The sequence below is a fragment of the Chlorocebus sabaeus genome, chromosome 5, assembly GCF_047675955.1.
Source record: "Chlorocebus sabaeus isolate Y175 chromosome 5, mChlSab1.0.hap1, whole genome shotgun sequence".
In the NCBI taxonomy this organism is placed as follows: domain Eukaryota; kingdom Metazoa; phylum Chordata; class Mammalia; order Primates; family Cercopithecidae; genus Chlorocebus; species Chlorocebus sabaeus.
The window spans coordinates 78,277,251-78,302,505 of NC_132908.1; the positions used below are offsets into that span (position 1 = coordinate 78,277,251).

At 51.6% G+C, this 25,255-nt stretch overlaps 2 protein-coding genes across 4 annotated transcripts in view; both read left to right on the top strand.

Moving 5' to 3' along the window:
- Positions 1–25,255, top strand: part of CMIP (c-Maf inducing protein) — a 263,458-nt gene that overhangs the window by 210,162 nt on the left and 28,041 nt on the right. For all 3 annotated transcript variants that reach the window (XM_038008220.2, XM_038008223.2, XM_038008222.2), the window contains 6 exons: positions 713–754; positions 3,853–3,915; positions 7,528–7,608; positions 13,272–13,375; positions 15,105–15,209; positions 21,499–21,852. In XM_038008220.2, the coding sequence (XP_037864148.1) occupies positions 713–754; positions 3,853–3,915; positions 7,528–7,608; positions 13,272–13,375; positions 15,105–15,209; positions 21,499–21,852 (749 nt within the window). The remainder of the gene's footprint in view (positions 1–712; positions 755–3,852; positions 3,916–7,527; positions 7,609–13,271; positions 13,376–15,104; positions 15,210–21,498; positions 21,853–25,255) is intronic.
- LOC140711706 (uncharacterized) lies at positions 7,615–13,246 on the top strand. The gene has a single exon (XM_073015600.1). It carries the CDS (start codon positions 11,815–11,817, stop codon positions 13,105–13,107), a length of 1,293 nt encoding a protein of 430 aa, XP_072871701.1. The 5' UTR covers positions 7,615–11,814; the 3' UTR covers positions 13,108–13,246.

A 25,255-nucleotide genomic window follows, 5' to 3' on the forward strand; every position in this document is an offset into this window, starting at 1 on the left:
TGGAAATCCAAAACACATGTTCCCAAGCATTTCAGTAAGGGATGTTCAACCTGTAACGGTTACCAATTATTTAAGAAAAGTCCAGATTGGGAAGGAAACAGGACCCCTAAAATTTCAGCAGATGTAATCCATTCAACCTAATTATGTTTTTGCAAGTCAGTTGCTAGAATTTGAATTCAGCTAAAACATCTCAGGCCCACTCACAGAACTTTGTGTTCCTTGGGAACTTAGTTTGAGAAACACTGAAATCATATACGTGTTACTCCTAAAAGGCTGCCTGGCACAGCATTAGGACTCTTAAAAGGTCTGTTTCTTTACATACTTATTATGAACCTGCCCTCTGGCTTCTAAGCAGTTTCACTTTGACAAGGACCAGATCCTCTCCCAACAGCCTAATGAGGTTACTGGAAACCCCGTTTACCAAAGCAGAAACTGAGTCTCCCCCAGACTCGACTCACTCAAGGTCACATAACTGAAGCCCTGAAACAGGGACAAGAACTCGGTTCTCCCTGCCCCAAAACCATACTTTTTCCCCTTTCCCGTCCTTGTCTCTGAGGGTGTTCAGATCTGTTTAATTAAGAAAAAATGATGGTGACAGTTGGTCTGTGACGCTGAAGATGTTTCAAAACTGTGGATCTTGAAATCCAAATGCTCGTTTTCTTAATTTTCTTTTGTTTTCTTTTCCTCCTGCTGTCTCCCTTCAATCCTTTAGAACACAAACTTGACCACCCAGGAGCATGAAAACATCATTGTGGTAAGTTCCTCTCCAACACGCACCCTCCACCCACCTCCGCCTCCTGGAGCCTACAACCCTTTTCCTGGTTTGGGGTAATTCTGGCGCCTGCGTAATCCACCAGCATCTGGCCTTGCTCCGTTTTGTCTTTTCTAGCAAGCTGGTTGCATCTCCCTCTGCCTTTGCACATTTCAGAGCCCCAGTTGATGGGAGAGGGAGTGTAATTATCTGTCTTTGAGGTTTGTAGCAAATGTATCATAATCGCCTCCTCCTTCCTGAGTCTGCCTAGGGAGTTGAAGGCAGGAGATGGCAGAGACCGTATAATTTATTCAGAGGCATCACCCCATTAGCTGAAAGGTAAACGTCCTCTTTCTTGCCCCAGGACATGTCTGCCAATTAATCCACAAATAGAACTTGGATTTAATTCCCTGTGATATATAAAGTGAGATGCTGTTTTCTGGGACTCTACCATGACGTAAGCATTTTTGAGGTAAAATATCTTCCTGGATGACTTTTAGCTACGAAACCTAACTCTCACTTGAGAGAAGAAAGCAATGAAATCACTCCTGCTAGATGGTCAGCACCGTGCTGTGTATTTGAATTCAGATAACCTAGTCCCCAAGGAGTTCGTCATCTATTGTAAGAAGACAAAAGTGATCACCGCAAAACATAGAGACATTGAGTACAGAGAGTAAGTAGAGTGATAAACTCCCCTGGGAAAGGAGCCAGAGAGCTTCCTGGAGGTAGTGATATCTGAGCTGGGTTTTGAAGGATCAATAGGAGTTTTCCAGGTGGCAAAACAGGATAAAAGCATCCCAGAGAGAAGAAACAATGTGCAAGGGCACAAAGATTTAAAGCAACGTCGTGCGTTCTGGAAGCTTCAGCATTTCTGGAGCATAAAGCATAAGGAAATGAGAAGCAGGCGGATGGGAGATGAAATAGAAGCAAGAGGCAGAGCCTTTTGTGCCCAGGAGGGGACCTTGGAACTAAGCTGCCTGGGATGTCTCCTGGCTGCAAGGTACAGAACAAGAGCAGCATCAGTCACTAGGCCCCTCAGACTCCTTTAGCCGAATCGAGGCCTTGAGGGACCCACTCATTCGGCCCTGGCAAGCCAAGCTGGTTATGGTATGCACAAAATGAGGTGGACCCCAGGCCTTTGATTGTAGAGAGTCAAGGCAGCAGCTTCTGCCTTTGCTGTCACCTCCAGTGTCTGGCACATAGTCGGCCCTCGGTGGGTGTTTGCTAACAGTATAGAGGTTTTCTCCATGCTCTCACCCTGACTATCCATTGCCTTCTCTTGCCAGAACAGGAGAACAAGTCAACCTGGGCACCCCCAGTCACTCACCACCACCTTTTTCCAGCATAGTATTAATTCATCCATTCATTTAACGAACTTTGCTGAGCATGTGACTTTAACTATGTGCCAGACACTAACTCTGTCCCACAGATAGAGAGCTGGACGAGACATGAGGCCGGCGTTGAGGATTGAATGTATGCTGAGAGAACCTGGCGGGTCAACAGATAATACAAAAATAACATAGCCAAGGGCTGAGGTTTGTTCTGGGTGTTAGTGGGGGTGCAGAGGATAGGTACTTAACCTGTGTCAGGGAGGGTACTGGGAGGATGATGATGGAGGACTTCCAGGAGGAGGTGACCAAGCTGAATCTTAAAGGAGAGATAGGAGAATGTCAGGTAAACGGAGCAAGCTGGGGAAGGCGTTCCAGGCAGGGGGACTTCCATGTGCAAAGGCAAAGTGGTAAGATGGGCTGCTGCAGAACCGGGAGCAAGCGTGAGAGCCGGAAGGAGGTACTGCTTCCTCTCCCTGCCAGCAACACCTGTGGGTCCCACTGGGTGCCTGGAAGCCCTGGATGGAGGACAAGGGCTTGCATTCAGGACAAGCCTGGGAAAGAAATTTTGATCCGAGAAATCCAGGCTGCATTTATCCAGCTAATATGGCTGAACTGAACCCTTAGTTGGGTCGGGTTGAGCTTCTCGTCTCAGCAGGAATGCCTGACAACAGGAAAGAATTTGATCTGAGGGTCTGACCCTCACCCCTGCATTTTACAGCCTCCCCTTCCAGCATTCTTTTATTACTATTGCTGTTGTCATTATTGTGACGACTTCTGGAGCCTCCTTTCATTCCAACAGTTACATCCTCTTATTTGCCCTATTGGCAATTAGTCTTCTCCCATGTGCTTGGTAGTTTTTTTATGCACTAATTTTTCTACCATAGCTTGAGTTGGTTTTATTCATTCCATTGGCCAGGCAATAGTAACTGTTGTTGGTCTTGGACCAGGAGTCCAAACCCCAGCTGTGATCCGGCTCACTATGGAAGGCGCTCACCATGGTGGTGAAGAACGTGGGCTTAAAGCTGAATCTAGGTTCAAGTTTAGAATCAAGTTCAGACCCCAACCCCAGCCATACTAGCTGTGATAGAACTTTTAATTTTATTTAAAATATCATTTTGCAAGTATTTCTTTTTTTCTTTTCTTTCTTTCTTTCTTTTTTTTTTTTTTTTTTTTTTTTTTTGAGACAGAGTCTCTCTGTCGCCCAGGCTAGAGTGCAGTGATGCGATCTCGGCTCACTGCAGCGCCACCTCCTGAGTTCAAGTGATTCTCCTGCCTCAACCTCCTGAGTAGCTGGGATTACAGGGGCGCGCCACCATGCCCAGCTAATTTTTGTATTTTTGGTAGAGACGGAGTTTCACCACGTTGGTCAGGGTGGTCTTGAATTCCTGACCTCAAGTGATCTACCGCCTTGGCCTCCCAAAGTGCTGGGATTACAGGCGTGAGCCACTGCGCCTGGCCAATTTTGCAAGTATTGCATGAGTATGAGTATGTTTTCATCAGGAAAAGAGGATATCATCCCATCCCAGTGCCCTCTTCAGAAACATCTTGTTTTCAGGTGGTGACAAACCCACACAGACAGATATGGTTGTGGATTTTTTGGGTTTTGGGTTTTTTATTTTTATTTTTTTTGCTTTTAATATGAATGATGTGATGCACGGTGTGTCGCCCTGGATTTATTTTTCTCTCTTCACAATATGGCCTAGAGGTTGTTCGAAGTCTTTTCGTGGCTGTCTACCCTACAGTTCCTGATCCTTGTTTGTTGTGTTTCAGGCAATCGCTCCTTTGCTGGAAAACAACCACCCACCACCAGATCTCTGTGAATTCTTTTGCAAGGTACGGGATTGCTGAGCTGGGGCTCTGGCGGCAGGGGCTACCTCCCTTGGTGTATGCACACTGGGGATCGGGTTTGCACAGAAAGGCTGAAAACCTGGGCCCCACAGTCTTGGGCCATGGTCCCAGACACAGGCGGAGGGCATGCCAGGCACCCATCCTTAGGGTTACACCCACCTCTCTGCGCCAGGTACCCATCCTTAGGGTTACACCCACCTCTCTGCGCCAGGTACCCATCCTTAGGGTTACGCCCACCTCTCTGCGCCAGGTACCCATCCTTAGGGTTACACCCACCTCTCTGCGCCAGGTACCCATCCTTAGGGTTACGCCCACCTCTCTGCGCCAGGTACCCATCCTTAGGGTTACACCCACCTCTCTGCGCCAGGTACCCATCCTTAGGGTTACACCCACCTCTCTGCGCCAGGTACCCATCCTTAGGGTTACACCCACCTCTCAGCCAGACAGGTGACAAAGAGTCAGAGGGAGAACATCTTGCTTTTTCTTGGAATCACTTCCCGGCTGTCCTGGGAGACAGGTTGCTGCAGATTTCCTGGGCTCCTGACGTCAGAGCTGGGTTATTATTAGCCAAGGTTCCTCTGCGCAGTGGCTGGCCCACGGTGGGGTGCGGCTGTGGGGCTTTCCCTGAACACGGGAGGCAGCATGGTGCTCCAGGTTAGCTTAGAGGAGCCATGGAGCAGGGCATCCGCTGTCAGGCACCCGGCACCAGCCTTGCAGTGGGCTTCACATAGGACATGCCCAGGGCATATCGGGGACCAGGCATTTCTCATTCCCAGAGCACATCTTCTCGGCTCAGGCCGAACCAGCACACAAACCTGTTTTGTTCTTTGCTGTGTGTGGTTTTTTTTTAGTGTAATAATTGTATGTCGTTGGAAAGACATGTTCTCAGCGCTCCCCTGTCATACCCCTGCTGCCCTGCTCAGCTGGTCCTCATCCCTCCACGCTCCCATTACCTGCCTCCTGCCAAGGTCACCCGCTGTCCTTTGGAGAGGTGTGGGCTGTGTACAGCAGTGGGACCCGCCTGTGGGGTGGAATAGCAGGCCCCTGGGAGGAAACGGGACTGTGGTGCGCTTGATTTCCCTTGCCCTCCCCCGGCCTCCCGCTCCCGGGTGTGTGTGTCAGGGGATAGGAGCTTTGAAAGGGAGACAAGATCCTGTTGTCCTCCTGGAGTCTGCCTCCCTATCAGGATTCCTTTTCTAGCGACCCACACACCTGCTGGTCTGAGTGCCCAGGGTACTTGTCAGGTCCTGGAACGACCTCTACCCCCATCCTTAATGTGGGCATGTGCAATGTGTGCCCCCGGGCCCAGGGAGTGAACACCCACGAGCGTGTGTGTGTGTGTGTGTGTGTGTGTACAGGTGTGGATACACACAGGCCCCGGGCTCCTTGGGGCACACGAGGGCCTTCTCTGCCCCTGGGCCTCATGGGTATCATGCCCCCAGCAGAGTGGAGTTAAATAACCCGGTATCCTGAGAGAACGGCTAGCTGCTCCTCTGCCTGTCACAGCAGGTCACCTCCTCCATCTCCTGTCCAGTTTAACCCAAACCTGCCCCATGCTTGCCTCTCAAGCTTAGGATTTCTCCCAGATCTCATGATTCTCAAACTCTGGTTCTAGAACAATGGGTATTTGTTGTAGAACAAGATACACTTGCCTCACTGTGTTTCCTACCTGAGGCTTCACTTGTCTCACTGTGTTTCTTACCTCAGCGTTCCTGGTAGCACAGTTTGGAAAAGGGTGAGGTAGAAAAAGTTATCCTTTTTGGCATTCTTGGCTATAATCCCGTGTGGGTGTTTCAAAGAGGGCCGTCTGCCTTTTGGAGGGAGGGGGGTCCCAGCCACGTGGGATGCTTCTTTGGCTGTTTTCCCTCTGGGAGTTGGAGCCCAGAGAGGAGAGCTTGAGGGGACCAAAGCCTCCCGCGCTGCGTCTGCTCTGCCAACCTCCTGCCAAATTCCAAGATCTGAGGAAAGTTTATTCATCTTGCTTTCTCAGGGGAGCCCTGATTTCTCTTACCCCAGGTCCAGCATCCTCATCCAGGGGCCGGGTGGGTGATCAATATGTGCAGGACACGAGGGAGGGGCTGGGCCTTGTCTGCACAGCCTGTGAAGGGCTTCCTTTCCAATCTGAAAAACAAAACGCCACACTGGTGATGAATTGGGCCTGCAGACTGCCCCCCGAGTGCTAAAGCCACCAATTGAAGAGTCACAGAATTTTCAACACCCTGGTGTTCAAATGCTAAAGCCCTGGTATTATCATACCCAGTTTCCAAGGTCTTTCAGACCACACATGCAGAATCTTAGCTTTACAAAATCTTAGCTAACGTTATATGTTAAATAAGGACCATGTCAGGACGCCTATGTGTACCATCTGAAACAGTCTCAAGCTTTAAGGTCAAAAGCAAACAAAAAGCAAACAAAAGCTCTCATCTCATCTACTTTTTTAACTCCAAAAAAAGAAAAAACTTTTAAGGCTATGGCACTCCTAGGTATTTCCTCAAATGAGTTCAACACACCTGTCCACACAAACAAACATCTATATGTAGATGTTACAGCAGCTGTGTCCATGACTGCGAGAACCTGAAAGCACCCAAAATGCCTTCCAGCGGGTGAATGGATAAATAAACTGTGGAATGCCAGACAATGGAGTGTTATTCAGCACTAAAAAGAAACGAGCTAGTAGACCACGAAGAGAAAGGGGGAACTTTAAATGCATGTGAGTGAGAGAAGCCCATATGAAGAGGCTGCACACTGCATGATTCCAACTACAGGACATTCTGGGAAAAGCAAAATTATACAGACAATAAAAAGATTGGTGGTTGCCAGGGGTTGGGGAGAGGGAAGGATGAATTGGCTGAGCACAGAGGATTTTTAGGGAGTGAAACGACTTCCTATGATATTACAGTGGTGGCTCCAGGACATCAGACATTTGTCTAAACACCCAGAACGCACAGCACCAAGAGTGAACCCTAAAGTCACCTGTGGACTCTGGGTAACAGTGATGTGTCAGTGTGGGGTTATCCATTGTAACAAATACCCCACAGGGTGTACATGCTACATTGGTTACACTGCACGGTCCTTTGGGGAGGCGTGGGCTGTGTCCACCAATGAGACCAGCTTGTGAGGTGGAAACGCAGGCACCTGGGAAGAAAGGGGACCGTGGTGCACTTTACCCCCCGCCCAGGGAGTCCTCTGTGTGTGCATCAGGGGACAGGAAAGGGAAACAGGATTGTGTTGTCCTCTTGGGCCCTGTCTCCACCAGGATTCTTTTTCCAGTGCCCCACATGCCCGCTGGCCTGAGTGCCCAGGGTACGTTTCTGGGCCTGGAACGCCCCCACCCTATCCTTAATAGGAACATGTGCAGTGATAGTTGGGGAGGCCGTGCGTGCCGGAGGAGGGGGTATCTGGGAAAGCTCTCTACCTTCCTCTCCATTCCGCTCTGAACCTAGAACTGGCCCCCCCCTCCAAAATAAACTCATTTGTGCAACAGTGTTCATCAAGGGAACCCAGGCACCCACAGCTGTCTCCAGCCCTGCTAGCAGCCCCGGGCTGTGGTCGGAACATTCTTAGGCCCACAGTAACTATACCCCACTCTCTCCCCAGCACTGCAGAGAGCGGCCCCGGTCCATGGTAGTCATCGAGGTGTTCACCCCCGTGGTGCAGCGAATCCTCAAGCATAACATGGTGAGTTCCCCCTGCCTCAACACCCAGACCCCAGCGCCCAGTGCATGAGGCCCCGTGCACCTCCCTGGCCTTTTGTGTTGGCACAGATTTGGGGGATAGGATTGGCCCAGCCCGACAGCCAGGAACTGGGGTTGAGATTCTGGTTAAGGAGTTTTGGGGGTTTTGTACAGCTTGTCCTCCATTATGGCAACAGGAAGAATCTTTTTTGCAGTACATAAGAATTACAAAAATACCGTGGCTGGAGGAGAAGAGGAAAGCCTCCCAGGGAGAATAGGCCCAAATAATGTCTGTAGATGCCCCGCCCTCAGGGACCCAGAGCATAACTTCTCACTCCTTTAGTGTGGGCTGTGCACAGCGAGGTCCTTCCAGAGAGCACTATATGGAAGGGGGCAAGAGTCCCCTTGCAGTGGAGAAAACAGACACACCCAGACTCAGTCAGATGATCAAGGTCAACATCAACAACAATAAGCCAATTTGACAGAATTTCCCCTTGATATGATGTATAAAAACTACGTTTGACCTCTGTGGTGTTCCTCCCAGTAACCCATCACCCCATTGCAATCATGAGAAAAACATCAGACAAATCCCAAGAAGGGGACAATCTACAAAGTACCTGGCCAATCCTCCCCACGGTCAAGGTCGTCAAATACAAGGAGATTCTAAGAAACTGTCACAGCTCAGAGGATTCTAAGGGGGCATGACGACTAAATGTCATTTGGGGCCCTCCATGGAATCCCAGAATGGAAAAGGGACATGAAGGCAAAACTGAGGAAATCTGAATAAAGTATGGCCTTTATTTATTTATTTATTTATTTATTTATTTATTTATTAATACAAAGGTAGGGTTTACTTGCACGCTTACAGTGGCTGGGGTGCTTGTAATCTGTGTGGCCCCTTGGTGTTCCCTCATCATTCCAGGGACAGCAGCAAATGCCATTATTTGCCCTGTACAACACGAGGAAACTGAGGCTTAGCTAAGTCCACTAAGTGGCCACAGGGGCCACAGGTAGGACTAAGAATAACATCTTTTTGCAGATGTTTATTGAACACTTTCTTGGAGTCAAGAGTGTGACGCTCTTTGAGTGTATTGTGTCATTAACCCTCGTGCCCTTCCCATGACGTCTGTGCACAGGAGGAATCTGGGACCCAGAAAGGCAGGACAGGATAGGCAGGGTCTGATGAGCAGCTGTGGGTGCTCCTGGGGGGAGCTAAAGAGCAGACAGCCTGAGGTCAGTGTTCCTAGTCACATGTTGTACTGGGCCAGCCACCACCTTAGACTTTAGAGCCTCCTGGAGCGTGTGAAAACAACTGAAAAAGGGTAACTACAAATCATTTCGCCTGTGATATAGCTTGCCTGTCTCCACATCATGGCCCTGAAGAATACTGTATCACCTACAGCCCCTTCCCCAGTCAGGAATGGAAGTGCATGATACATGTGCTCCTCTACCCCTTTCATACTCATGGCAGACATCATTAATCAATTACAGCACTCTTCCTGTAGAGCCAGAGATAGCATCAGTTTCCCCTCCTGCTTTCCAGGCCACCACTACCAACTGAATCATGTTAGTACCCTAATGAACACTATGTACCATTCTCTACCCTAAGCTGTTGCAAACCATAATTGAATTGTTGCTGATTTCTGAGCCCCTCCTAGATTTGGGGTAAATTCATTTCTTGTTTTCAGAACACAGGGGAGAGGGACACCCTGTGCCGTTCTTTCTCCAGGACAAGGAGACTTCCCACTGGGGAATGGGGAGGGGTTTCTGCCTTAATTTGGGCGCTCATAGTTTCAAGGAGGAGATCTTTCTGGCTTTGTCCACCTGGGAGGAAAGGGACCCTACTCATTAACTTTAAAATCACTGCGGGTGTAGTGTATGGGGAGGACTGTGTCATGTTGGAGTTCAGAGCAAAGGTTCTTCAGGTTTTCTTGCAAAGGACCTTAACTTGTCAATGGCAGAGCCATAGCCCCAGGATATACTTGGCAGGGGAATGCCTCTTCAGGCACATAAACATTTTTGCATATTCCATGTTAGTCAATAAACCATTTTATAAGGGTTCTTTGGGGACATCTGACTTCAAAGGGAAAAAATTCAGAATTCAGACAGCCTCTCAGGGCTTCACCATACAACGCCTCTCTTGTATTTGGTTAGTTTTATGGGCCTGGAGTGTTGACCATGTAATAATTTTCTCTATAAAAATCAGAACAACTCTCGGCAGACCCAGAATTTATAGTATCTGTGGCGGTCTGGCAGAGAGTTGGGACCCTCAGCCATGAGTCCTCGCCTCATTTGTAACGGGTACCCCCTAAGTGATCCCAGGTGTCTGGGGATGCTTTAACGCACCCAGATCCCACCTTGTTCTTGGCGCCTACTAATTACACACCATGAGCGGTGGCATCAGAGGAGAACTGCAGGGAGGACCGAGGAGGATCCGCCCCTCATGTAGAAGAACAGATTGTATTAAACAGTGATTATGGCCATGCCAGGCACGGGAAGACCTGACCTCATGGAATTGTGACAACACAGACGGTGGGCGAGATAGAGCTTTGACATTCACTCATTGAATGCTCCCTGATGCTTAATGAGTGGCCATGGGTCAGCAGCACCGTTCTGGAGCTGGCGCTCTCAGCTGGTGTGGGGGTCAAGTCTCTGGCTAAGGAGCATAAGCCATGAGCCTGTTGGGGTAGCATGAACAGTGACTTCTCTTCACCCCAAATACAGTGTTTTTCCTTAAGGAGGCGCTCAGACATTTAGGAAGCAGGGGGAACATAGCCACAGTGCTGTTGTGGGATTTGGGGCTCCCCCATTCCGAGTATGTCTCTTGCAAATATGTTATGTGCCCCATTTCATGGATGAGCAAACTGAAGCTCTGAGAGTCTCAAAGAACGTTCCTTGCTAGACCGAGATAAAAAGTAGAAACAAAAGGAAGCGGTTCTTTAGTATGTTCCTCTGGAGATTCAATCCAAATAATGCGCCAAACTGCATTGTGAAGAATGGCCATGTGTCTCTGTGCCCCCATGCCACTCGGAGTGTTCTTGTGGCAAAGGAGGCTAGAAGACATGGCTGTGGTCCCCAGTGGACCACCAGGTAATCTGACCTCCAGTTTTCCAAGGGGATTATATTTTTCAGAGGCTGCTGGATCCCTCTGTAAATGTTTATTTCCATGGAAATGACCTTGATTATTCAAAAATCCAGTAGCTAAGATGACAGTTACCTAAGTCTCTGTTGAAGCAGTTCATAGAATCATAAAACCCTAATGGTGGAAGGGGGCTAGAGGTCGCTTCTGTGGAGCCTCATTCCATAGTGGGTACCGTGAGGCCCAGAGATGGGCGTGGCAGCCCAAAGCCAGATGAAATACTTGTGAGGCAGATGAACTGGCTCCGGGACTCTGCTTCCCTCTTTATGTAGCGGGACAGTCCTAGCAGGCAGATGAGTGAAAGCTCCCTCTCCACTGTCTCTTAAGGACCCAGTTCAGCCCCTTTGACTCCACGTGAAGAAGCCTCCAGTGGCTCTAGAAACTCTCCTGGGAGTTCGCGGGAGGGCATGGTAGGAACGGGTTCCACTCAGAGCTTTCATGCCAGTTTCGGGGTCAGTTAGACCTGAAGGGGTCTCTACTTCTTTTCTACAGCTTAGAGTCCTGATTCAGGCTGCTCTCTTTAAAAAACAGCTTCCACTGAGATGGGTACAGAGGGACAGGTCTGGAGACTCTAGGCTCCCCTCCGTGTCTTGCTGGTCAGCCACATCACTTTTATGGAGGGTCTGGGCAGGGCCGTGCCGCTCCTGACTGGCCAGACACAGCCCGAGGGGGCTGGCAGTCCCAGCACCTCCCCAGCCCTAGCCACGACTCTGGAAATGAATGTGGCAGCCAGACTCACAGGCCCCCATCCAGCTCATGCCTCTCTCCTCTGCTCCTGGCAAGCCCCAAGCCCGCCACTGGGCTGGGTGCCGCCTTCCTGCCTCCTGGCAGAGTTCGCTGTGGCGTGGCCCCTGTCTTCCTGACACCTGGAAGAGGCCGAGCACAGCAGCCACCAGTTATGGCCCTCGGCCGGCATGGGCAGGGTCCCTGTGTCCTTGACCTGGCCCCTCGACAGAGCGCCACAGTGGACCCTTTAGTTCCGGGGGGCTAGTGGATGGAGACGCGCAGGCACTGCTTTCCCTAGTGTGGCACAGATGGGGCCTCCCACCAGGGCCGTCGCCCTGTCCCCTCATGATAGTGACACATGCCAGTGCCTCTCCTGCCACTAATGCCTGGTGCATGCACACGCGCCCAGGCTCCTCATTGCACATGCATGCCTCTGTCCACACCAGCCTCTCACAAACGTCCATTCACACCCACTTCTCACACTCACTGCCTTCCACACCCACCTCACACTTCCACACCCACCTCACACTCTCCTCCTTCCATACCCACCTCTCACTCACCTTCCACATCCACCTCACACTCACTTCCACACCCACCTCTCACACTCTCCTCCTTCTACACCCACCTCTCTCACCTCCTTCCACACTCACCTCTCTCCTTCCACACCCACCTCTCACACTCGCCTCCTTCTACACCCACCTCTCTCACCTCTTTCCACACTCACCTCTCACCTTCCACACCCACCTCTCATACTCACCTCCTTCCACATCCACCTCACACCTCCACACACACCTATCACACCTCCACACCCACCTATCACACTCACCTCCTTCCACATCCACCTCACACTCACCTCCACACCCCCGTCACACTCACCTCCTTCCACACTCACCTCTCACCTTCCACACCCACCTCTCACACTCACCTCCTTCCACATCCACCTCACACCTCCACACCCACCTCTCACACTCACCTCCTTCCACATCCACCTCACACCTCCACACCCACCTCTCACACTCACCTCCTTGTACACCCACCTCTCTCACCTCCTTCCACACCCACCTCTCACCTTCCACACCCACCTCTCACACTCACCTCCTTCCACATCCACCTCACACCTCCACACACACCTCTCTCACCTCCTTCCACATCCACCTCACACCTCCACACCCACCTATCACACTCACCTCCTTCCACATCCACCTCACACTCACCTCCACACCCCTGTCACACTCACCTCCTTCCACACCCACCTCACACTCACCTTCCACACCCACCTCATGCTCTCATCCTTCCACACCCACCTCACACTCACCTTCCACACTCACCTCTCTCCTCCTTCCACACCCACCTCTCTCCTCCTTCCACACCCACCTCACACTCACCTCCTTCCACACCCACCTCACACTCACCTCCTTTCACAACCACGTCTCACACACCTCCTTCCACACTCCACATCCCCGTCAGAAGCACCCTCTCTTGTCCCCCCAGCCTTTCTGGCTCTCTTTTCTCTTTCTCATCTCATTTGTCCCGCACGTGCGTTTTGAGGGTGGCTTTCTCTACAGCCGAAAGCACTTGCTCATCAGATGGTCCTTCAGAGCGGAAGTGCAGGTGTCACGGTGCTGTTCTTTGAAGTAGACGCCACCTGTCCTTTCTAGAGGGTTGGCGTTTCCCCATTGCCTTCCCCATTGACAGCTCCAGGCAGAGCTGGGTCCTCCCCTTCCTTCCGGTGTCGTGGCTGCCCTAGGCTCCTGCCCTGCCTGGCACCGTCCCCTGACTCCTGTCCTCTGCTCTCTCTGCAGGACTTTGGGAAGTGCCCGCGACTGAGGCTGTTTACTCAGGAGTACATCCTTGCCTTGAACGAGCTCAACGCGGGGATGGAAGTGGTGAAGAAGTTCATTCAGAGGTGGGTCTTCAGTGCAACACCCCTCTTTAGCCTCGGAGCCACTTTCTTCTCTGATCCTGTTTCCTCAGATATCCCTCGGGGGCTGTTGTGTAATTAAATGAAGACTCCCTCTATGAGGAAGCCCCTAGCCCACTGCACGGTGCCCGATAGGAACTTGGAAAGCGGCAGTGGACCTCAGCAACACTACTGTTTCCTCAGGTCCCACGACCCCTCGGGCTGTGGGCGCTATGTGTTTAGGACTCACGCCCACCCCTGGTGGTCCCAGAGCATCGACGGGTGCTTGAACAATCACCCCTTAAACATAACCCACAGGAAGCCAAATATTCTTGCTTCTTACTCGCTTTTGGTGCTTGAGGTTGGTGTTTTGGTTTTGGTTTTTGTTTTTGTTTTTGTTTTTTTTGAGGGGGCTTGCTTTTGCTTTTTTTAATTTTAAATTTTCTCTCCGTGCTCCAGTTTCCTCATCTGTAACACAAGAACCATAGTACCCATCGCCCAGTTAGTGTGATGCTCCAGTGATTAGTAGACACAACACATAGAGAACGCTGCAGAAGTCTCGTGTCAGGCCAAGCTGTCATCAGTCTTGTTCTTCTCATCTTTTTTGTTTGTTTGTTTGTTTTGAGATGGAGTCTCGCTCTGTCACCCAGGCTGGAGTGCAGTGGCTCGATCTCGGCTCACTGCAACCTTCGGCTCCCGGGTTCAAGCAATTCTCCTGCCTCAGCCTCCCATGTAGCTGGGATTGCAGGCACATGTTAGCACGCCCAGCTAATTTTTGTATTTTTAGTAAAGACAGGGTTTCATCGTGTTGGCCAGGCTGGTCTCAAACTCCTGACCTCAGGAGATCCACCTACTTCGGCCTCCCAAAGTGCTGGGATTACAGGCGTGAGCCACTGCCCCGAGACTCTTCTCATCTTTTAAGAAAATCACAGTAACCCATTTAAACAAGTTCTGAAACTACGTATTTCCTAAATATGCTCACCTGGAACTCACGAAGCCGTTTGAGGGTAGCTTTGTGACATGCCCTCAGGCCAGAACCTTGGTGACACCACCCAGCTGTGGTTTGCAAAATCTCGTCAGGTTAGGCCATTCTTAGTGACAGCAGCCTTGATGACAACTTCCCAGAAATGGTACAGCTATTATCCTTAGGACCACAAAAATAGCCATGACAAGTAATAATTAGTGGCACTTATTGAGGACTTATTGACTATGCTGCTGACTCTATGCTAAGCCAAAATGACCCTCATCATTTTTCTTCCAAAGCAGGACATGTTTGAAAGTAGAATGACGTGTTAGGAATAATTATTCCTGAACCACCAGGTGTAAGCATGACTGTCCCAGGACATATGGTCACCATTTGCTAGGTCTGTCCGTGAATTAGAAAAGCTGGTCCTAACTGTACCCCCCGAGGAGGGGGCTGCTATCCTCATTTTATAGCTGCAGAAACACGGTGGAGAGTTTAGGAGGTTTCCAAGGCCACTCGGGTTTGAACCCAGGAACCCTGGATCTGGAGTGCACAGCCGGGAGCTTTGCCTTCTGCTACCTGCACATGGCACAGACAGGACCCAAATCCTCGTGCCGCCAGTTGCACAGCAACGGCTCTCAGAGCCCCCCAAGCGGTGCTAGCAGAGCGCGCAGTCCTGTACCTGAGCAGTGGCCCTCCCTTGTCCCCTTTCCCCTGTCTGTGGGCCTCACTCCTGCAGGCTTCTCACCCCGGCCCTCTGTTTTTTTCCAGCATGCACGGCCCCACAGGGCATTGCCCCCACCCCCGGGTCCTGCCCAACCTGGTGGCCGTGTGCCTGGCTGCCATCTACTCCTGCTATGAAGAGTTCATCAACAGGTCAGTTGCTGAACCACTGCCACCCACAGGGCTTGGGAGGGGCAAACTGTCACCCCCATCATGGGCAAAGTCACCAAGAACTGACCAGGCTGGAGAAGTGGAGTAGCTGTTTACTGGGCAGACCTCATGGTGTATTTGCCAGTTCCCCTGGGCCCATTGATTCCTGGGCCCAGAACCCAGGGATGCTGCTGAAGAAGCAAGCACTGAATTAGCACCGCAACTGCAAGGCTGTTAGAGCTGCTTGGCTTTAGGGACAGATGTTTTATGCTGAAGATCTCTCACCACTGGAGAGGTATGACACACTGGTGTGTGTGTGAATGTGTGCACATGGGTATACAAATGCATGTGTGAACTGTACACATACATGTGACTGTGTGTACGTGTATGCACATAGAGGTGTGAATATGTGCCCGTGTGTTGGGGACAAGGGTTGACAGTAAGGTTTAGCCTGTCTGGTCTTGCCTTTGAGAACACAGACTTTTGCCCATGATTTGCATGGTTTTATTTTTTCGATACAGGGTCTCACTCTGTCACTTAGGCTGTGCTGGAATACAGTGGTGCAGTCATAGCTCGCTGCAGCCTCAAACTCCTGGACTCAAGCAGTCCTCCCACATCAGCCTCCCAAGTAGCTAGGACCACAGGCACATGCCACCACTCGTGGCTAATATTTAAAATTTTTTTTGTAAAGACAGGATCTTGCTATGTTACCCAGGCTGGCCTCAAACTCCTGGGCTTAAGCAGTCTTCCCACTTTGGCCTCCCAGAATGCTGAGGTTACAGGCGTGAGCCACTGCACCTGTTTTTCTTGAGCACCTGCCTTGTGCTTGACACAATTTCAGTGCTAGAGAGCGAGCAAGATCACAAATTCCCTGCTCTTTTGGGGCTTCCATTCTACCAGGAAGAGATCATGTACAAGTAAATGTGCAAGATCATGTCAGAGGGTAAGAAAAACCGTGCGAGCAATAAAACTGAGTGGTGGGGTAGCAAGTGACCGGAAGAGGTGAGGCAGGGTCTCCGCCTGGCTTTGGAGCCTCCAAAAGGAAACTCTAAGACCAGCATTTGGGTGGAAGTGGCTTCCTAGGAAGATGGTCCCAGGAAACACTGGGGGACAGGGAAGGAAGGACAGCAGTAAAGTATGAATTAATAAGCAGATGAGGCTGGGTGTGGTGGCTCACACCTGTAATCCCAGCACTTTGGGAGGCCAAGGCAGGCAGATCACTTGAGGTCAGGAGTTTGAGTCCAGCCTGGCCAACATGGTGAAACCCCGTCTCTACTAAAAAAATACAAAAATTAGCCGGGCGTGGTGGCACATGACTACTCAGCTACTCAGGAGGCTGAGGCAGGAGAATAGCTTGAACCTGGGAGGCAGAGGTTGCAGTGAGCCGAGATCATACCACTGCACTCCAGCCTGGGCAACAGAGTGAGACTCCTTCTCAAAAATAAATAAATAAATAAGCAAGCAAGTAAGCAATCAGGTGACCACTTCAGGCAGTTGGCATGCACTCCCACTGTGCCCCAGGAGGCCATGCGGAACACACTGAGAGTTGCTGTGCTGAGAGTTGCTCAGCCGAGGCTGGCTATGCTGGGGGAGTCACTCACCAGCTCCCATCCCTTGCTGGCTGAGAACTGCTCCCGGGATGCAGACTGATGCAGATGCCATTACTTTATGGAGAACTTTCTGCAGTGACCTCTGGTGTCATTGGAGGGGATGTGACATGCAGAACGCAGTGGTCTCTGCTGCAGCCACCCAGTTGTTCAGGTGGTACACTGCACAACTCTAAGGGGACCAACATGAGTCCAGACCCCGCCAGAGCTAGGGATACGGCAGGAGGGTATTTCAGTCTTTTCTCAAAACGAAGGCGGTAGAGCATTCGGAGTCGCTGAAAACCTGGCAGGGGGGACTTCTCAAACAAATGCCATACTGCTGAGATCTGGGGAAGGGGCAGGAAAAGGCATTTAATAAATCAGGGGCTGCTTCCTTGCAGCAGGCCATGAGAGAGGGTCACTGTTTTAATGCCTTCAGCCTCAGGTCCCGATGTTCAAAGGGGACCGTGTCCCACCTTGAATCACTTCCCTGATGAGAAAGAAGTGCAGGGACTCCAGGGGCCAGAATGTGGAGATGGGAGGCTGCTCATTCCCAAGTGCTTGTTCTGGAGCTGACAACACGGTGAGGCAAAAAGAGGAGAAAACGGAAGCCAGAGGGTAGTGCCAGGCCTGCACTTTTCACATTTTTAGTAGAGACGGGGTTTCACCATGTTAGCCAGGATGGTCTCAATCTCCTGACCTCGTGATCTGCCCACCTTGGCCTCCCAAAGTGCTGGGATTACAGGCGTGAGCCACCGCGCCTGGCCTATAGTATTTAAGTTATACCCAGAGTGTGCAGGAGCCAGCTCACCCATTTCTTTTGGGAACACATCCCTTCCAAGTTCTGTAATGATACCATATCGGTAGCTTGAAGTAGCTGTGGTGGGAGTATTTACACAAAAGAGATTGGTAAGCACTGCAGATCAGGGCTTCTTCCTTTTTTTGAGACAGAGCTTCGCTCTTGTCGCCCAGGCTGGAGTGCAGTGGCACAATCTTGGCTCGCTGCAGCCTCCACCTCCTGGGTTCAAGCGATTCTCCTGCCTCAGCTTCTTGAGTAGCTGGGATTACAGGTGTGGGCCACCACACCTGGCTAATCCTTGTATTTTTGGTAGAGATGGGGTTTTACTTTGTTGGCTAGGCTGGTCTCGAACTCCTGACCTCAAGTGATTTGCCTGCCTCAGCTTCCCAAAGTGCTGGAATTACAGGCGTGAGCCACTGCCCCCGGCCAGATCAGGGCTTCTTTCTTTGGAGAGTTGGTTGTTAGACATTTACCAGCGTACCTTGGGTTATATCTCAGGTTTTTTTTTTAAAAAGAAAGAAACAAAAGGGTGCCCAGGACCCTCCCAGTGCCATTCTGATTTAATTAGGATGGCCCTGGCATCTGTTTTTAGAAGGAGCCTCGGGGAGGTGATACTTACGTTGATACCTCCTGGCTGTTCTCCAGGTAAGAAGCAGGGAGAGGGTGACCCAGGGAGAGAACCACACGGGCAAAGGCCTGGCAGTGATGGGTGAAGGTGCCATTGGTCACAATGATTTTGTTTTTGTTTTTTGGATTTTTTTGGAAACAGTTTCACTCTGTCACCCAGGCTGGAGTGCAGTGGCGCAATCTCTGCCCACTGCAACCTCTGCATCCTGTGTTCAAGCAATTTTCATGCCTCAGCCACCCAAGTAGGTGGGATTACAGGTGTGCACCACCACACCTGGCTAATTTTTATTTTATTTTATTTTATTTTATTTTATTTTATTTTATTGTTTTTTTTTGTATTTTTAGTAGAGATGGGATTTTGCTATGTTGGTCAGACTGGTGTCAAACTCCTGGCCTCAAGTGAAATTCCCCCCTCAGCCTCCAAAAGTGCTGGGATTACAGGGGTGAGCCACCGTGCCCGTCTACAATGTTTTTGTATCTACGGGTCCTTGAACCACTACTTCAGAATCACCTGGACTGCTTTAAAATAGATTCCTGGCTGCAGTATTTCTGGGGTACGGCCCAGGAGTCTGCATTCTAAACAAACTGCACAAGTCATTCTGCTGCACGCTGAATGTGGAGGTCCCTGCGGGGGAGGAGCCAAAGGAAATCCAGTGTGACTGGAGCAGAGAGAAGGAAAGGGAAGCAAAAGATGGAGTTGGAGAGAGAAGCAGCGCTGGGCCATGAATAGGCAGCTTCTCACACCTCCTGGTGCCTGGGACTCGCTAGGGGTTGGCATTAAAATGAAGATTCGGATTCAGCAGGTCTGGGGCAGGACCTGAGACTCTGCTTGTCTCACAAGCTCTCAGGCGAAGCCGTGGACTGGGGATCACACTGTAAGTAGCGGGGCTGTCCTGGGTTTCAGTGGCAGAACTTTTATCCTGGGAGCGTTGGAGAGTCCATAGTGGGTTGTAAGTGGAGAAGGGACGTGATGGGATTTCAGTTCCATTCCCCTCTGGCTGCTGCTGTGAGGAGGATGGAGTAGGGGGCGGATGTGACCCTGGGGAACTGTTAGGTGGCTGTGGCAAGGAGATGCCAGGTTGGAGGCTGGCGAGGGTGAGACAGTGCCTGCTGCCTCCCGCCCACCCTGGCTCAGCGATGCTGAGCCCCCTCGGAGCCCATGTTAGCTTGGGTTCCAGCTGATGCCATAAGTTTCCTGGATGTCACCCAGAGAAGCACGATACTGCCAACTCGTTTCTTGGGCTCAGGTCCATGACGCCCCCTCAGTCAGTCCCTTCAAGATAAAGCCCGTCATGTCCTCCAGGCCATCCACAGTGCTCTTTGTGGGCAAATGTACACAATGTACTCACACTGAAAAGAACAGACAGCTTGACCCAGGTTAGCATGGCTCTCTCGAAAATCACCAATCTGAGCCAAACAGCCTTGAAAATCCACTTTTAAAACCCGGCAAAGGCAAACAAAGAGAAATGGAGTGTTGAGCACTTAGGGAGCAAATCAGATCTGAACCAAAGAATTTAGGTCTCCCCCCATCACAGACCACACACAAGTTTTTATCAACGATAGAATTCTCGGACTTCAGCCGGCGGATTATTTGTCCCAGCAAAGCTGAAAGTATATTTATTAAACACCCTTGGTGGGCTCAGCTCGGGCCTGGTTCCTGGCATGTGCTGGATCCACTCAGACCCTTCCTGTGCATGGGGCTCAAGTTCTGCACACAGCCCTTGGAGGGGCTGCTCACAGGCTCCCTCCCACCGCTTCCCCCAGCCACAACAGTTCCCCAAGCAGAATGCCCGCATTGTGGCCCTGTCCTCAAGCCTGGGAGGCCCTTTAGAGGCACAAGATCCATGCCTGTGACACATCTGGGGAAGGACTAGACAAGCAGCTGTTCTCAATCATGCTGTTGTGCTCGAAGTCTTGGATTAGTGGATCTCAACCTTGACCACACACATGAGGAACCTTAAAAATTGCTCGTGTCCAGGTCCCACCCTGGAGATTCCTGTCTAACTGGGCTTTGGGATGTTTAGAAGTATACCTGGGGGATCCTGGTGTCCAGCCAGGGGTGGAAAGCTTTGGTTTAGGAGGAGTTCGAGGGTAGGAAGGGCAAGAGTAGCAGGAAGAAATCAAGTAAGACTTCCTGGAGGAGGGGACCTGCACAGATCTTAGGGGACCTTGGAAGCCAACCTAGTTAGAAGGATCCTGGGCTTTGGGGTCCGGGAGATCTGGTTTCAAATCCCATCTCCATCAACTCATGGGCTGTTTAATTAGGGGTAGATCATTTAACTTCTGAGACTGTCTTTCCTCGCCTGTGGCACAGAGACAGGAATCACTGTTCAGTGATGTCTGTGAGCATCTGTATGACTGCACTTAGCACTGTGCCGGCCATGGGCACCAGCAGAGGAACCCGTTGATGCTACTACTGTCCCTTACAACAATGCACCTCCCAGGCAACTGGGCACCTTGGGAAGCACTCAGTCAGAGGAGGGACTTTAACCAGGTCAAGGCTCTGACAGATCCTGCCGTTAAGAGGCCTAATGTCATCTCGTTTGCCCCAGCATTTCCCTAACAAATGTGAGATTAATAATGCCATAGAGCCCCTTTCTGAGCTAACACCTGTTAACACCTTGTGTAGGCTTCTGTTCCTCCGGGCAGTTAGAGATGCTGTGCCTGGAAGGTTACCCAGGAGGAGTGGGGGTTCTGCAGACAGGAGGGCTAGACTCCAGGGCCCAGACTGGAATTCTGGGGTTTGGGATCCCATTGAAGTGGGTTCCCAGGAGGAGGGCAGATATTGAGCTTGCTCACTTTGAGGGCAGGAGAGCAGAGTCCTGGAGGACATTGTGGCATGAGGTCAGGGATTGGTAGGTAGTTAAACCACAGGAAGCAACTAAAAGCAAAATAGTAGATCCCGTTGGCTTATCAAGAAAGTGGCCAGTGGTGTTTTGGTGGAGAATGCCAAGAGCCTTATGGCTGTCATGTAGAGATCAGCATCCACTCAGTCGGTCAGCAAATGTTTATTGAGCGCCTGTTATGTGCTGAAGTGACAGCATGGACTATAGAGACAGGCAGCCTGGGTTGGGCTGCCATCCCCACCTCTTCCTGTCTAGACCATGGGCAAGCCGCGCACCCAGGCGGAGCCTCAGTTTCCTCATTTCTAGCACAGGGATGATGATAGTATTACATTGTGGCCTCATCCTGGGATTCAGGAAGGCCTTTAGCCTGGTGGGTCATGGTGCATCATGAACGGTGCCTGTACTCATGTGCCCTCTCCCGCCTCTTCCCCCAGCCGCGACAATTCCCCGAGCCTGAAGGAAATCCGGAATGGCTGCCAGCAGCCGTGCGACCGGAAGCCCACTTTACCTCTGCGCCTTCTGCACCCCAGCCCGGACCTGGTGTCTCAGGAAGCCACGCTGTCTGAGGCCCGGCTCAAGTCGGTGGTCGTGGCCTCCAGTGAGATCCACGTGGAGGTGGAACGCACCAGCACTGCCAAGCCGGCGCTGACGGCCAGTGCGGGCAACGACAGTGAGCCCAACCTCATCGACTGCCTCATGGTCAGCCCCGCCTGCAGCACCATGAGCATCGAGCTGGGCCCCCAGGCCGACCGCACGCTCGGCTGCTATGTGGAAATCCTCAAGCTGCTGTGAGTGCTCCCCGTGTGCGCGCCCCCAGGGCAGGCGGGAGGAGAATGGGCTTTGCTGCTGGGTGCGGCTGTGTGTGTTGGTTCAAACTACGCAGGTAGAGTGGTGTGTGTGTGAGTGCACACAAGCTGGTGTGTGCAAGAGTGTGCATAAGCACAAGTGTGGCTGTGAGTATAGGCATACAGGGTGCATATGTACAGGTGGGTGAGGGACACGTGGGTGTGTGCACAGGTGGCTGTGGTTGTGTATCTGTGAACATATGGTGTGTGTATGCACACACGTGGGGTGCATGCGTGGCTTTGTACCTGTATGCTTGAGTGCCTGGGCACATGTGTAAGGTACATGCCCAAGCATACATGTGTACATATGTCTGCACGAGTTTGTGTGTGTGAGGATCTGGATACATCAGCCAGGGTGTGCAGGAGCACAAGGGTTCCCAAGTGTGTCTATGAGTATGTGGACATCTCTGGTGTGTTGGGTGTGCGGGATCATCTGAGCTTGTGAGTGTCTTTGTGTGCGTGAACGGCCATGGGTGGATGTGGGTGCGACGGCACACGTGGTCTGCTGAGTGTGTGTGTTTATAGGAGATGGGTGTGGGCATGCATGTGGATTTCTCTGTGTGGGGGTGTGTGTGTGTGTGTTAAATGCACAAGAGTGGGTATGTCTACTCACTTGTGCTAGTTTTGTGCACGAGTGGCTGTGGCTGCATGCATGTGGGTATAACCATTTGTGCTCTAGGGTTGGAGAGCATGCGTGTTTCTCTGTATATGTTTGCAGGTATGTGCATGAGCCCATGTGTGTTTGTATTGTGTGAGCCATGTATGCCATGTGTCTTTGGGGTGTGAGCATCTGTGCATATGTGTGTGTCTGAGTGAGTGAGGGGTCATGGGCAGGAGTGTGTGAGTCTGTCTTGGGTATGTGGCTCTGCGTATTTGTGCCGTGTGCCTGGGTGTCTGTGTGCGCACACTGGTGTTGCGTGTGCCTGGGTGTGGGTGTAGGAGACCCGTGGACCCGGGGCTGCCCTGGGTGGTGTGGCTTCTGAGCTGGCTCCTTCTGTGCCTGTCCCTTCCACTCCCTGAAGCTCAGTTGTGTGACTAAGGTAGTGGGGAGTACAGTTCTTAATCCGTGACCCCTAAGGGTCTCTCCAGCCTTGCCATCCACACGTTCCACCTGACACGTCTCAAACCCGTGAGCACCTGGTTCCTGGAGCCCCAGTTTGAGGGACCTCATTGACTGTTCCCTTCAGCCCCTCGCAGAGCCATGTGGTTCCACAGACAAGCTCAGGTCTGCAGACACTCAGCAAACACCTCCCGCTTTCTCGCTCCACAAACTCCTTCCTTCGGAACAGGCTCTGCCGCACTCTCAGGAGCTTTGAATCCAGAGATGGGCATTTTCAGATGCAACTGCTTGTGGTTGCTGGACTTTTCGGAGGGGTTGGGGGTACAGCTGTGTTGTCACATTTATCCAGTGCATGACGCCTGTCTAGAACCAGGGCTCCCGGGGCCCTCAGCCTACAGGGAGGCCACTTGGCAGCCCGGTGCCTGGGGTGTTGTCTGTGTGGGTGGGCAGGGTTTCCCTGAGGCCCTGTGTCGTCACGCGGCTGGGCAGCGTTTGTTCATTCTGTCATGTGTGTGTTGCTCCTGGAGTCTGCTCAGGGTTTGGAGGGACAGAGGGCAGCTTCTGAGGGCCTGATGAGCTGGAGAAATGGCTGGGAGGCACCTTGGGGTGCCCCCTGTGCTCTACTAGCAAGGCCTGTGGTGTCTGCGAAGGTGAACACATGGGCACACACAGTCACAAGATGGCTTCTGCTGGTTTGAAGGAGATCGTGGAGGCGGCGTCCCCACATAACCTCCTCTGCCCTGACTTTGGCGCCGGAGAGGAAAGGGTGGAGTGTGCCCAGGGGTTCAGGACCAGCCCCACCTCGTGGTCCCAGCAGCAGAGGTTGGGTGAGGGCATACTGCATTCAGTGACCTCCACCCCCAGCCAAGTGGAATTCCAGATCCCACTAAGAGAGTGTCTCCAAGAACACATCACAGACCTGAGCGTCTTCAAGGCAAAGAAAGGTGCCAGCTCTCCCAGCGGCTGCTGGGTTAGGGCACCCCTCCGGATTTTTGGAGGGGATCCCCTTGCTCTGATGGAGATAGAAGCTTCCAGGCCAGAGACTGGCCCTGCTGTCCACTCCAGTTACCCAATTCCAGCTGGTTTTTGCAAACACCATGAACCACTGGGCCTTCTGCTGTTTTGGGCCTGACTCTTATTTCTCATTAAGCACTAAAGGTTTGAGTTTCATAACGCAGTTGGCACACATTTTTTCCTTCTTCATGAACATGCTCATGAATGAGGACTCTGTTCTCCCCCATCTGCGTCCAGACCCCCTGCCTGCGCCACATCACCCAGCTGCCAGGGCACAGGTGGGGGTCGGGGCCATTGCCAAGGGCCCAGGACAGTCAGGGCAAGCCAGGAGGGGTTCTCGATGGGGCTACGCAGAGGAGCAGCTCACGCCCAGCCCCAAAACCTCCACAAAATGGGATTATGTTTCCAGCAGCCTCTTCCACCTTGGGGGAGCTCAACACAATTTGGGCCTGATAACTGTGTTTTCCCAACAACTTCCCTCCCCACACCCAGCAGGCTGCTTCAGTTGCTGGCTCACTGGAGGCCTCAAACTGGTTGGACCCAAACAACCCCAGCTGCTCAAAGGGCTCCAAAGTGAGATACACCAGGAAAGGCACAGACTCAGAGTCAGACCATGCTAGGTTCCTGTCCCACCTGTGCCACATACTAGTTGTGACCTTGGAAGGTTGGTCATCCTCTCTGAGCCTCTGGTCCCAGGCTGGGAGGTGGCACAAATATGGCTGCGTCTGACATTGGGAAAGAGATGGGAGGGGCCATCCCTGAGTGCCTGGCACAGAGCAGACACCTCTGCGAGGTGAACACCTGGCCCACGGGAGTAGCCACCATTTATGATGCAGCTGTGTTCCCGCCACTTGACCGTACTATTGAGAGTGAGATGCGTCATTGATGCCCTAACAGTGCTTTGAGAGAGAAAAGCCACATGGCATTCATCGCAATCCTGGACTGCAGGAAGCTTGCATCTCCGCGTTGAGGAAATGCAGCCGCAGGCCTGAGCTACTGTGGAACTGTGGCCAGTGTTCTTGGCTCCTCTGGGCTTCAGGTTTCTTGTCTGTAAAATGCGTGTCTTCTCGGAGGACTGATCAGTTGCTGCGTGTTCCCACAGGAAGGTCCCTGCATCATTAGAATTTGACACTTGTGAAAAGTAACCTAAGTTGCAAAAATTTCCTGAAGATCCTTGAAAAGTAAAACTATTCCAAATGCAGGTCGAGGCTGATGTGGAAAAAAAATCACCGCGTGAGGTGCAGGCGGGGTGGGGTGATGAAAAGAACGCAG